We start from the raw sequence: 11,682 nt of genomic DNA, 5'->3' as shown, positions 1-11,682 counted from the left end.
TTTCTTCAGACACACCAGAAGGGGCGTCAGATCCCATTACTGGGGATTAATCTCTCTAGCCCATTTCTTTCTTTCTTTCTTTCTTTCTTTCTTTCTTTCTTTTTTTTTTTATTTGGTTTTTTCGAGACAGGGTTTCTCTGTCTAGCCTTGGCTGTCCTGGAACTCACTCTGTAGACTAGGCTGGCCTCGAACTCAGAAATCCACCTGCCTCTGCCTCCGGAGTGCTGGGATTAAAGGTATGCACCACCACACCCGGCAGCCCCTTCCTTTCTTTAAGGATTTATATGTTCATTTTTATATGTGTGTTTTGCCTTCATATGTGGTTCCTCAGAGGCCAGAAGAGGGCATTAGAGCTCTTAGAACCGGATTGTGGAGGGTTGTGAGAAACCATGTCGTTGCTAGAAACTACACCTTAGTCCTCTGGAAGTCAAAAGGTGCTCTTAATCATTGAGCCAGCCCATTTCTTAACAGTGGTTTTTAAAAATATATATATATTTATTTAATGTGTGGACACGTGTGTGCGTGTGTGGAGGTCAGAAGTTCATTTGTGGGAGTCAGTCTTTTCTTTCTACCATGTGGATTCCAGGCACTGAACACAGGCTGTCTGTCTGACTAGAAACCCACTGAGCCATCTTGCTGTTTGGATCTCATTTCTTAATGGAAGGTGTCATGAATTAGTAGTCTTTTTTTTTAATTAGTATTTTTTTTTTTTTTTTTTTTTTTTTTTTTTTTGGTTTTTCGAGACAGGGTTTCTCTGTGTAGCCCTGGCTGTCCTGGCACTCACTTTGTAGACCAGGCTGGCCTCGAACTCAGAAATCCACCTGCCTCTGCCTCCCGAGTGCTGGGATTAAAGGCGTGCGCCACCACGCCCGGCTGTTTTAATTAGTATTTTTAAAAATGTATTTATTTTATTTATATATGTGCACTGTAGCTGTCTTCAGACACACCACAAGAGGGCATAGGATCCTATTACAGATGTTTGTGAGCCACCATGTCGTTGCTGGGGATTGAACTCAGGATCTCTGGAAGAACAGCCACCGCTCTTAACTGCGGAGCCATCTCTCCACCCCCCAAATCAGTAGTCGTAAAGTAAACTGAGACAACTACAGAGTAAGGGTTCTTCCTCAAGGCTTCACTGCAGATTCCTGCAAGTTGTTCTCTGATTTCCACATGGGCATTCTCTCTCTCTCTCTCTCTCTCTCTCTCTCTCTCTCTCTCTCTCACACACACACACACACACACACACACACCCATACCCACACACTAAATATACTCATACATAAATAATACTAGGTGCAGCTGAACAAATTGGTGGATCTTGGGGCCTCCGGAATGTCATGGAGGCAAGACCTTTACATTGGGTTACATCTGTAGCACTCATTAGTTCAGTTCAGAGGTAATCTCAACGTCTTGCCCCTAAGCAGCTTTGAGCTCACTCTTCTTTCCCTCCCTCCCTCCTTCTTTCCTTTATGGTGGATTTGAAATAACATCTCTCTCTGAGTCCTGGCAGGCCTGGAACTCGAGACAGAGCAGACTGATTTTGAATTTAGCTCCTCAGTTTATGTAATGTTGGGGATTGACTCCTGGGCTCCCTGCTTCTAACATCCCCAGCTTCCATTTTGGAGCAACTTGGAAAGAAAGAGACACTAGGATCCCCTCAGGCTGTGTGTGCCCCCCCCTTGCACACAGTGGGGAAAAAAATCATAAGTCAGTTGTCTCCCTGTGACAAAATTTCAATACTAAACACAAAAGTTACAATGTAAAATAAAGATCTTAATAGTTTTTGGTAAGAATACAGGAATGTAAAATTTGAAATGTAAATAAAGAAAATAATAATAAAAAAAGAAGGAAAAAAGAATACAGGAATGTTTTTTGGCCTTCCTTATATATACTAAATTAAAATGAGTACTTTTGGACTACATATAGGTTACATACTGAGGTGGCTAAAAAAAAAAAGCAAAGCTATCCCCAACTCCCCAGCAAGCTAGGGCATGTCTTTGATCCCAACACTCAGCAAGGAGGCAGATGAAAATGGATCTTTGTCCTTTGTCGGTTGAGTAGAGAGTTCTAGGTCAGGCAAGACTGCATAAAGAGATGTCTTCTTCTCCTTCTTCTCCTTCCTCTTCCTCTCCTCCCCCTCCCCTCTCCGTTCCTCGCTCCTCCAGACAGGGTCTTAACTGTGTAGCCCTGGCTGACTAGGAATTCACTATGTAGACCAGGCTGGCCTCAAACTCAGAGATTAGCCTGCTTCTGCCTCTTGTGTGCTGGGATAAAAGGCTTACACCATTATACCGAATGCAGTGTATGTAGCCGTGTGTGTAGAAGTGTGTGTAGAGGTGTGCAGAGGTCCTCATGCTGGCATTACACGCTCAGTGCTGAGAACTGAGCTTAGGCCTTCAGCAAAAGCAGCCAGCGATCATAACAATGAAACCATGTCCCCAACCCCTATTCCCACGGAAGTTCTTTTTGTAAGTCTTTAGGAGTCAAGGCAAGATGAAGCAAGTTCGACTGTGATCTTTTTTCTTGTGTTTTGAGAAAGGTCTCGTAGCCCAGGCTGGCTCCCACTGAGGAGAGAATGACCTTGAACTTCAGATCCTCTGGTTTCCACCTCCTGAGTGCTGGGATTACAAGAAGCACCGAAAAAGAAATAAAAGAGTTGTTGGCAGGGTCCATCAGGGAAAATGGGGGAAAAGACATGACAGATGCATGCTCTCCCGAGTGAGAGGGACTGGAAGAAGTAAGGGCAACGTCCCGGAGTCCTCTTGCTTGAGAGTTTGTGGAAGGTAGGCGCCATGTGCAGCAGGTGCCGCATCTTCCCAAGGAGAGCAGAGCAGGCGACGGCAGCCTGCGCTCTCCAAGCTCCGCGGTAGAGGGCGCTGTAGCCACGCCCGTCCTGCGTCTCCGGGGCGGGACGAGCTTCAGGCCGGGGGCGGGGCCGTGCGCTCACGTGACCCTCGCTCATGGCGGCGGCGGCGGCGGCGGCAGCGGCAGCGCCGGCGGCTCTCGGCGGCTGGAGCCGGATCCTGTAGCCGGGGTGTGGGCCCGCGTCAGTCCGTCCCTCCTTCGGCCCCCTCTCGTCTTCCGGAGTGTGGCTGGCGCAGCCGCGATGGCGGAGCGAGGCCTGGAGCCGTCGCCGGCCGCGGTGGCCGCGCTGCCCCCCGAGGTGCGGGCGCAGCTGGCTGAGCTGGAGCTGGAGCTGTCTGAGGGTAGGCGAGCGCGCGGCGCGGCGGGCCGGGCGAGCGAGCGAGCGGGCGGGCGGGCGGCGGCCTGTGGGCGGCTGGGCTGGCGGGGCTCGCCGCTCCCCACCCGCGAAGCGCGGCTGGGCTTTCATTGTTGTCCCTGGGGGGCCCCGCAGGACCCGGGGACGGGTCAGCTGGAGACAAAGCTGCGCCCTCGGGCTGACACCTTGCCCCTCTGCTGCCTTTCTCCCGAAGGGCCGCTCGCCTGTACCCTCGCTCCGGCTTCGGGACGAGACGCAGGGGGACGCCGCAGCTGCACGTCTTCCTGCTTCTCTAACAATGCGACGTGCCTCACCAGTGACAGGCGTGAGAAAGGAGCGGGGGAGCCATTGAGGGTCCGAGGGAGGTCGGAAGCGGTGGCGCTAACCCAGAGAGACCCCCCGATCCGCTGCCTCTAGACCGCCTCTGTCCTTGGGAGCAGCAGGCTTTTCTTGCCACCTGCATTCAGTCTAGGTTTTCCTATCTGGTCACCTTTTGGAGTCTTTGTAGAGGTGGCTACCGGGTACATGCAAATCCTGGCCGGCACCCTCTTTCTTTTGACAATGGATTGGTACAGGGAGGGTTGGGTTTGTGTAGATAATTTCAAACATGGGCTAAATCTGGGCTCTGTTACAAGAGAAGTGCCTTGGACAACAATGAGGACCTCAATGCCGGCTGTGGGCATGTGGTCAGGCGAATGTGCTGTGGCGATCAGCTTCTCTGTAAAGTTCCTGTTTTTATCGCAGGCGGCCTCTGAACAAAAGCAGCCTTTTCTCCGCGCTTGGTGTCAGTACACTTCGCTGATGTCTCCAGAGTTGCATATTGTTGAATTCCTTGCCAAAGGCCCTCCCCAGTATTTTTCAAGTTCACTAAAAACTGTTGATTGGAAAAGAGTAAGGAATGTTCCCAGGAGCGTTCTAGTTCCGACTTTTTGTTAACTTGTCACGACACTGGGCTTTTTCAAACCTTTTTGAAAATCACTTATAGCGAAAAACCAGAAGTGCGTTTGAGTGTCACAGATCTCACTCGATTGAAGGAAATAATTAATTTTAATAACCCTTTAAGGCTTTCCCAATGCGTAGGGTGGTGATCTTTTCACCTGCATGCAATTATCAACATATTACTTTTCAATTAATCAGTGGGGAAGCGTTTAGGAAGATAGGAAACCTTTGGGCTGCTTGCCTGGTGATACCTTTGGTTAAAATATTTACCAGATTAAAAAAAAAATCATTTGAAGTAGTTTATTAAAATATATTTCCCTTAAGGTTTTGTTTTTTTCTTGTCATCTTTTTGTGAAAGTGTTGCCACCAAGTGTGACGAATCCCATTCAAATCTTTTAAAACGGTTCTATATTTACTTTCAGTAACAAATCAGCTATAGCTTTCATTAGCCAGAAAGGGAGGTTTCCCTGGATGTTTGCATGAAGGGGAGATTAAAAATAGGACCTGATTGCTTTCACGGGGAAAGGGAAATCCTGGGTGCTCCCCTTGGTGTGGATCTGCTCCACACGATTATTGTTTACAGCTCTTGGTGTTTCTAGATATCTTTAGAAGGCTCTTTCTAGGTTCCACTACTGACTAGCTCACCCTACTCCCTGAAAAGGTGTGAAAGTCTTAGAAACTGGGAATGTCAGGTTTTAAATTTTTTTTCTTTTTTTTAAGGACGAGTGAATTGGTTATTCTTCCACGCAGGATACTTTGATTGGCACACGACTTAGTTTAAATTTCTCTCTTAAGGATTTGTACTGCATTGTCCTGCATCTTATGTCTTTGCACTCTAGAAGAAAATAGCAGTTGAGGAACCTTGAGCCTGCAGTGTCAGCGTATTGGCCATCTGTCTGTCCTGCTTCAAGTACACAGATGGTTGGAGATGTAGGAAGATGCTATCCAGAGTTCAAGTTATAAAAATAAATCAGGGATCCCCAGATCTGTGGTAATGTTTGTGACATCTGCAGCATATTTTGAACTAATCTCGTTCCCTTTTTTTTTTTTTTTAAATGTTTTCTTTATAATTACTGTTCTGACACAAAAACTTTGCTTCGCCCCCTCCCCCCACTCAAGCCTTTGTCACGACTTGCTGACGTTGGTGAGTTCCTTCTTTCCGTTGCTGGTTTTTGTAGGTTCAGGCTCTACTTGGTTCTAAAGATAGGGAGAGTCCGAGCAAAGGACTGTTAGAGCATTTTCTTGGTGCGTGTGTTCTGCTGCAGGCTTTGGTCACAGATCAGCCGCTCTGCTGAGATGCAGGTCCCTGCCTCCTCTGGGTTGTTTGCCGCAGAGCACGGTGCAGAGCCCTGTGTGGTGGGTCTGCTGGTACAGGCTGCTCACCGTGGACCTGAGTGGCTGTGAACCTCTCCTGCCCTGACAGCCTGGAACTGTCTGGGGAACCATTTAGAAACTGAACGTACACGTTATTTTCTTGATAGATGAGTTGGATAGGGTTCTTATCTTAGTCTCTGATTATTTTCTCAGGAGCTTCACGTGCCATCTGTCACCCCACAGTGTAGTGGGGCTCAATGAGAATCGTTTCTTTTAATCTGTCCCATCACCTGTGTGATGCTCTCATGAAGTCACCCGAGTATCGCTAAACTACTTGCTGAGGTTAAAGCAGGTGCACTTAGTGCCCCTGGCCCTCTGGTTTAGCAAAAGGCAGACTTGGACTCTGAAAGGTTAAGTGTTTCTTCACTTACCACTGCATCTCTGGTGAGAGCCGTTATCTCAAGCTGTGATGTGATTATGGGATCTGATGGTTTAAATAGCCGAGTTGTGATTGCACAATAGTTTTTTCTTCCCCTAAGGAAGTGCTACATTCAGTGTTTATGCCACAGTTGTGCACCGTCCTGATGGTTCCCGAAGCTGTGGTCCCTGCGTGCTGATTGGCTCCTGTATGTCGCGTCTTTCTGTGCGGAGGATACAGAGGTGAGCAGGAGCCAGCTTTCAAGGAGCTCTGAGCCTGCCAGAGGACATCTCTTAAAAATGTCAACAAAACGTCACAGGAGACCATGAGAGAGCCATATTCAGGGGCTGCCTTCTAAGAAAAGAGGAAGCAGTGTGCTCTGCCATTGTGAGAAGCAGCATTGTGAGAGAGAGCTGTAAACACCAGCTTGTGTGGTGGGCAGCAAAGCTGTGATTTGGGCGGTGCAGGGCTCACCGTGAGGGAAGAAGGGTGGTAGGCACCGCTCGCACTGCAGGTTGGAGGGTGAGCAACTCTTTCCGTGTCTTAGTACAGCCCAGAGAGGGCAACTGGAAAGGTATTTAAGATAAAACAACAGTTACCGGAAGGGAGCCTCCCTTTCTTGTTTGAACACTTCTCTGGGCATGAACAGCCGCTCGCTCGGCTCTGTCACTACATGTTTCATTCCCTGTCTCTCAGGCCCTGGAAGCGGCACAGAGTCCACCTTGAAGGTGGAGGCGTAGACGGGACCTTCTTAGGAGCTGAAGGAGGTGCTGGGTAGATCATATTTTTATCTCAGAAATGGGCAGGTCAGCTTTGTTTCTGTTTACCTGCTCTGAGACCGTGGTCACTTCCTCCAGAGACCTCACTCATGAAGGTGTAGGCTAAGAGCGTACCCCAGAGCTACAGTTGAAATCCGTGATGCTAAGAGTTTTTAATCTGGAATATAGATTGTTATTTATATTGCTACAGCTAAGCAAGCATTCTACCACTAATTTCTACTCAGTCCTATAGACTTTTTTTTTTTTTTTTGTGGTTTGATATTTGCCTTCACATTTTCTAACATTTTATTGAAATACATATTATTTACAAAATAGTTGTACCAGTTTGCAATCCCACCAGTAATGGAGGAGTATTCCCAGTCCTGTAGACTTTTATTAAAATTTTTTAAGTTACATTTTTATCTATTCACTATGTATGTACATGTGTATGAGAGTGTGTTTGTGTGTGACTAGAGGTCAGAGACAGCTTGTGGGAATCAGTTTTCTCCCTCCTATCGTATGGACTCTGGATGTTGACTAAGGTTATTGACTGGGGCTTGCACACTGAGCCATTGGCCAGCCATGGTTTTATATTTAAAAATGTATTTTTTTTTTCACTGGAGTGTTGGGGATTGAATCAGGGCTTACAGGCTAGGTGAGCGCTCTCCCACTGTGATGTGTCACTGTCAACGTGGCTCCAGAGAGTCTATTTATTCTGCTTTTTAATTTTTTTCTTTGTTATTTTTTTTTTTTTGAGAAAGAGAGAGAGAGCACTCAAGTGAGGATGGAGCGATAGATAGATAGAGATTGATTGATTGACTGGGCAGAGGGAAGCTGGCCCAGAATTGTGGTACCAGGCTGGCTTTGAACTTGTGGATCCTACTGATCTTGCCTCTCATGTGCTGGGATAATAGGTGTATGCCACCACACCCGGCTCCACAGACATATTTTATTTATTCATGTATTTTAAGATGGGGTCTCTCTATGTAGGCCTGGCTGTCCTGGAACTTACTCTATAGACCAGGTGGCATTCAGCTAACAGAAATCCTCTTGCCCCTGCCTCCCCGAGTGCTGGAATTAAAGGTACGTGTTATCACACCTGAGTTGTTTATTTAAATAACTTAAAAGGATTTTCCCCAATGTTTGTATCATGATCATTCAGTTCTCTATTGTTCTCCCATGCCCATTAATGGGGTAATGCCCCACTTCTTTCTTGCCTGTTGTTTTCAATTCTTTTTTTTTTTTTTAAAGATTTATTTATTATATGTAAGTACACTGTAGCTGTCTTCAGACACTCCAGAAGAGGGCGCCAGATCTCGTTACGGATGGTTGTGAGCCACCATGTGGTTGCTGGGATTTGAACTCTGGACCTTTGGAAGAGCAGTCGGGTGCTCTTACCCACTGAGCCATCTCACCAGCCCTGTTTTCAATTCTTAACTATCAGTTTATATTTTGTCAGTCAAATGTTTTCTAAAAATTTAAACTGCTTTTCATTTAATATAAATTCATACAGAAGCCATTTATATTTTATTTTTTAAAAATTAATTTATTCTGTCATGGTTTTGTTTTGATTTTTGAGTCTTACTCTGCAGTCCAGGCTAGCCACAAACTCCCAGAGATCCTATTGCCTCTCCCCCCACCCAAGTGCTGGGACTAAAGGTGTACGCCACTATACCTGGCTTCTTCCTCTCCCCCTCATTTTCTTTCTAAAAATATGTATGGATGTTTGCGTGCATGTGTGCATGTGCACCGTGGTGGGTGGCACCCAGAGGCTGGAGAGGGTGTGAGGTACAGACAGTTGTGAGTCCTACGTGGGTGCTGCAGTTTGAACCCAGGTCCTTTGGAAGAACAGCCAGTGCTATTAATCATGGAGCCATCTTTCCAGACCCTATAGTTTCTTTGAGATAAACCCAGTCTTCTTATTTTGAGGCAGGGTCTTCCTATGTAGCCCAGGCTGGCCTGCAGCTCTCCATCCTCTTGCTTCATCCTCCCAAGTGCTGGGATTGGAAGCATGGCTGCCACATGTCTATTTTTATTTTTATGTGTGTAAGTGTCCTGCCTGAATGGATGGATGTGCACCATGTACGTTCAGTGCCCTCAGAGAAAAAGGAGGCGGCACTGGATCCCTTTGGATTACAGACGGGTGTGAGCTGTCATGTGGGTGCTGGGAATTGAACCCAGGTCTGCTTAAGAACAGCCAGAGTTATGGGGAGTGGCACTTGCAGAGGCAGGCAGAGGCAGGCAGGAAAATATCTGAGTTCTGAGTTTGAGACCAGCTTGGTCTCCAGAATGAGTTTCAGGAAGACCAGGGCTACACAGAGAAACACTGTCTCAAACAAAAAGTGCTTTTTAATTGCTGAGCTGTCTCTCCAGCCCCTTCTTTTTATTTATATTATGTGGTTTATTTTATTTTATTTTATTTTTTGAGACAGGATCTCTCACCTGCTCTGGTTGGCCTGGAATTTGCTGTGTAGATCAAGCTGGCAGTTAACTCAAAGATCTGCCTGCCTCTGTCTCCTGAGTGCTGGGATTAAAGAAATGCGCCACCCTGCCTGGCTTATTTTTGTTTAATTGTGTGTGTGTGTTTGTATGTGTATTCATATGTGACATACATGTGGGTACCCTTGGAGGCCAGGGGAGGTTATATGGTCCCCTGTAGCTGGAGTCACAGGATTGTTTGTAAGTGATGTGGGTGCTGGACATGAACTTGGTCTTTCACAGGGGCAGTAAGTGCCCGTAAGCACTGAGCAGCCTCTGTTTTGTTTATTTCTTTTTTTTTCTTTTTTTTTTGAGACAGGGTTTCTCTGTATAGTCCTGGCTGTCCTGGAACTCACTTTGTAGACCAGGCTGGCCTCGAACTCAGAAATCCGCCTGCCTCTGCCTCCCGAGTGCTGGGATTATGTTTATTTCTTAATATGGTTTTAGGAGTACAGTGAATTTTTGCTTGGTTCAATTTGATTTGCATGGGAAAATCAGGTCTCTATGTTGGTGATTTGATCTTGGCCTGAGCTGGGGTTATATAATCATTTGAGAAACACATGTTATCTGGTAGGCCTTGGTCCACATCCTGGCCTTATCCCTCAACTAGCTGTGTGGCCTTGAACAAACTGCCTAAACCCCTCATTTGGGGTTCTTCTATCCATACAAAACAGACAGAATTTCTCTTTAGACTTCTAAGGAAGTTGGTATAATGGCATGTAGGTTAACACATATTAACTGGTTTCACCTGACAGTGACTGTATGCTCAGTACTGTACCCATTTCTAATAGCTTGTGCTGCTGAGCAGAATAAGGTCATATGTGAAATGATGAGTGGAATCGATTTTTAGAGATATCTTAAAGTGGACATGTCCGTTCTGTTGACAGGGGAGATCCTTGGTCTGGCACATCTTGGTCCCTGTGGACAGTTGATTGGGGCAGAAGGACGGTTGGCTGGTTTCATGCAGTCATCTGGTATTTTACCTAAGCTGGAAGGATCAGTCACATGGCTTGAACACAAGTGGGTCTGAGGCTGGGGCCTCCGTGGCTGTGAGAGGCAGTGTGGGTGCTCCAGCCCTCCAGCAGCTGAGGCTTGGGCCTCCATGGCTGTGAGAGGCAGTGTGGGTGCTCCAGCCCTCCAGCAGCTGAGGCTCGGGCCTCCGTGGCTGTGAGAGGCAGTGTGGGTGCTCCAGCCCTCCAGCAGCTGAGGCTTGGGCCTCCATGGCTGTGAGAGGCAGTGTGGGTGCTCCAGCCCTCCAGCAGCTGAGGCTTGGGCCTCCATGGCTGTGAGAGGCAGTGTGGGTGCTCCAGCCCTCCAGCAGCTGAGGCTTGGGCCTCCGTGGCTGTGAGAGGCAGTGTGGGTGCTCCAGCCCTCCAGCAGCTGAGGCTTGGGCCTCTGTGGCTGTGAGAGGCAGTGTGGGTGCTCCAGCCCTCCAGCAGCTGAGGCTTGGGCCTCTGTGGCTGTGAGAGGCAGTGTGGGTGCTCCAGCCCTCCAGCAGCTGAGGCTTGGGCCTCTGTGGCTGTGAGAGGCAGTGTGGGTGCTCCAGCCCTCCAGCAGCTGAGGCTTGGGCCTCCATGGCTGTGAGAGGCAGTGTGGGTGCTCCAGCCCTCCAGCAGCTGAGGCTTGGGCCTCTGTGGCTGTGAGAGGCAGTGTGGGTGCTCCAGCCCTCCAGCAGCTGAGGCTTGGGCCTCTGTGGCTGTGAGAGGCAGTGTGGGTGCTCCAGCCCTCCAGCAGCTGAGGCTTGGGCCTCCATGGCTGTGAGAGGCAGTGTGGGTGCTCCAGCCCTCCAGCAGCTGAGGCTTGGGCCTCCATGGCTGTGAGAGGCAGTGTGGGTGCTCCAGCCCTCCAGCAGCTGAGGCTTGGGCCTCCATGGCTGTGAGAGGCGGTGTGGGTGCTCCAGCCCTCCAGCAGCTGAGGCTTGGGCCTCCATGGCTGTGAGAGGCAGTGTGGGTGCTCCAGCCCTCCAGCAGCTGAGGCTTGGGCCTCCATGGCTGTGAGAGGCAGTGTGGGTGCTCCAGCCCTCCAGCAGCTGAGGCTTGGGCCTCCATGGCTGTGAGAGGCAGTGTGGGTGCTCCAGCCCTCCAGCAGCTGAGGCTTGGGCCTCCATGGCTGTGAGAGGCAGTGTGGGTGCTCCAGCCCTCCAGCAGCTGAGGCTCAGCTCCCCTGGGATGCAGTGAGCACCTTCTTTTGGCTCCTCCTGTTCCTTCTTTGCATCTTCTCCTTTTAGATGACATGTGTCCTCCCTCTGGACAGACCTTTCCCTCATTTCCTTTCCTGTTCTGAAGTGCACGTCTCTTCAGCCCCATCATCCATCCCTTCTCCTCTGTGGGATTCGGGACCTGCCTTTAAGTATCCCCTCATTCCTGCTCTCTCTCTGTCTTCTCCTCTCAGCTGCTCATACAACTTCTTGACTCTTTAGCAATTACATTTGTTCCAGTCTTTTTCCCTGGAGAAGATGGGAGAAAATACCGCCAAGCCTTTCCAGAACTTTGCGGGAGTGGCTGCTGTTGTACGCACTAGGGGAGGAGAAGCGACTGTCTCCTTCCTTTTACCTT

At 48.6% G+C, this 11,682-nt stretch overlaps 1 protein-coding gene across 4 annotated transcripts in view; it reads left to right on the top strand.

The window, feature by feature from the left end:
• Nucleotides 1–2,972: 2,972 nt before the first annotated feature.
• Dip2b (DIP2 acetate--CoA ligase B (putative)) overlaps nucleotides 2,973–11,682 on the top strand; it is a 183,371-nt gene continuing 174,661 nt past the window's right edge. For all 4 annotated transcript variants that reach the window (XM_029469544.2, XM_029469543.2, XM_029469542.2 and 1 more), the window contains exon 1: nucleotides 2,973–3,206. In XM_029469544.2, coding sequence (XP_029325404.1) covers nucleotides 3,107–3,206 — 100 coding nt within the window. In that variant the 5' untranslated portion in view covers nucleotides 2,973–3,106. The remainder of the gene's footprint in view (nucleotides 3,207–11,682) is intronic.

Source organism: Mus caroli, unplaced genomic scaffold, assembly GCF_978045245.1.
Source record: "Mus caroli unplaced genomic scaffold, Mus_caroli_1 scaffold_16, whole genome shotgun sequence".
NCBI lineage: Eukaryota > Metazoa > Chordata > Mammalia > Rodentia > Muridae > Mus > Mus caroli.
The sequence above is the reverse complement of the archived record's forward strand: the minus strand, read 5'-3'. Positions and strand labels throughout refer to the sequence as shown.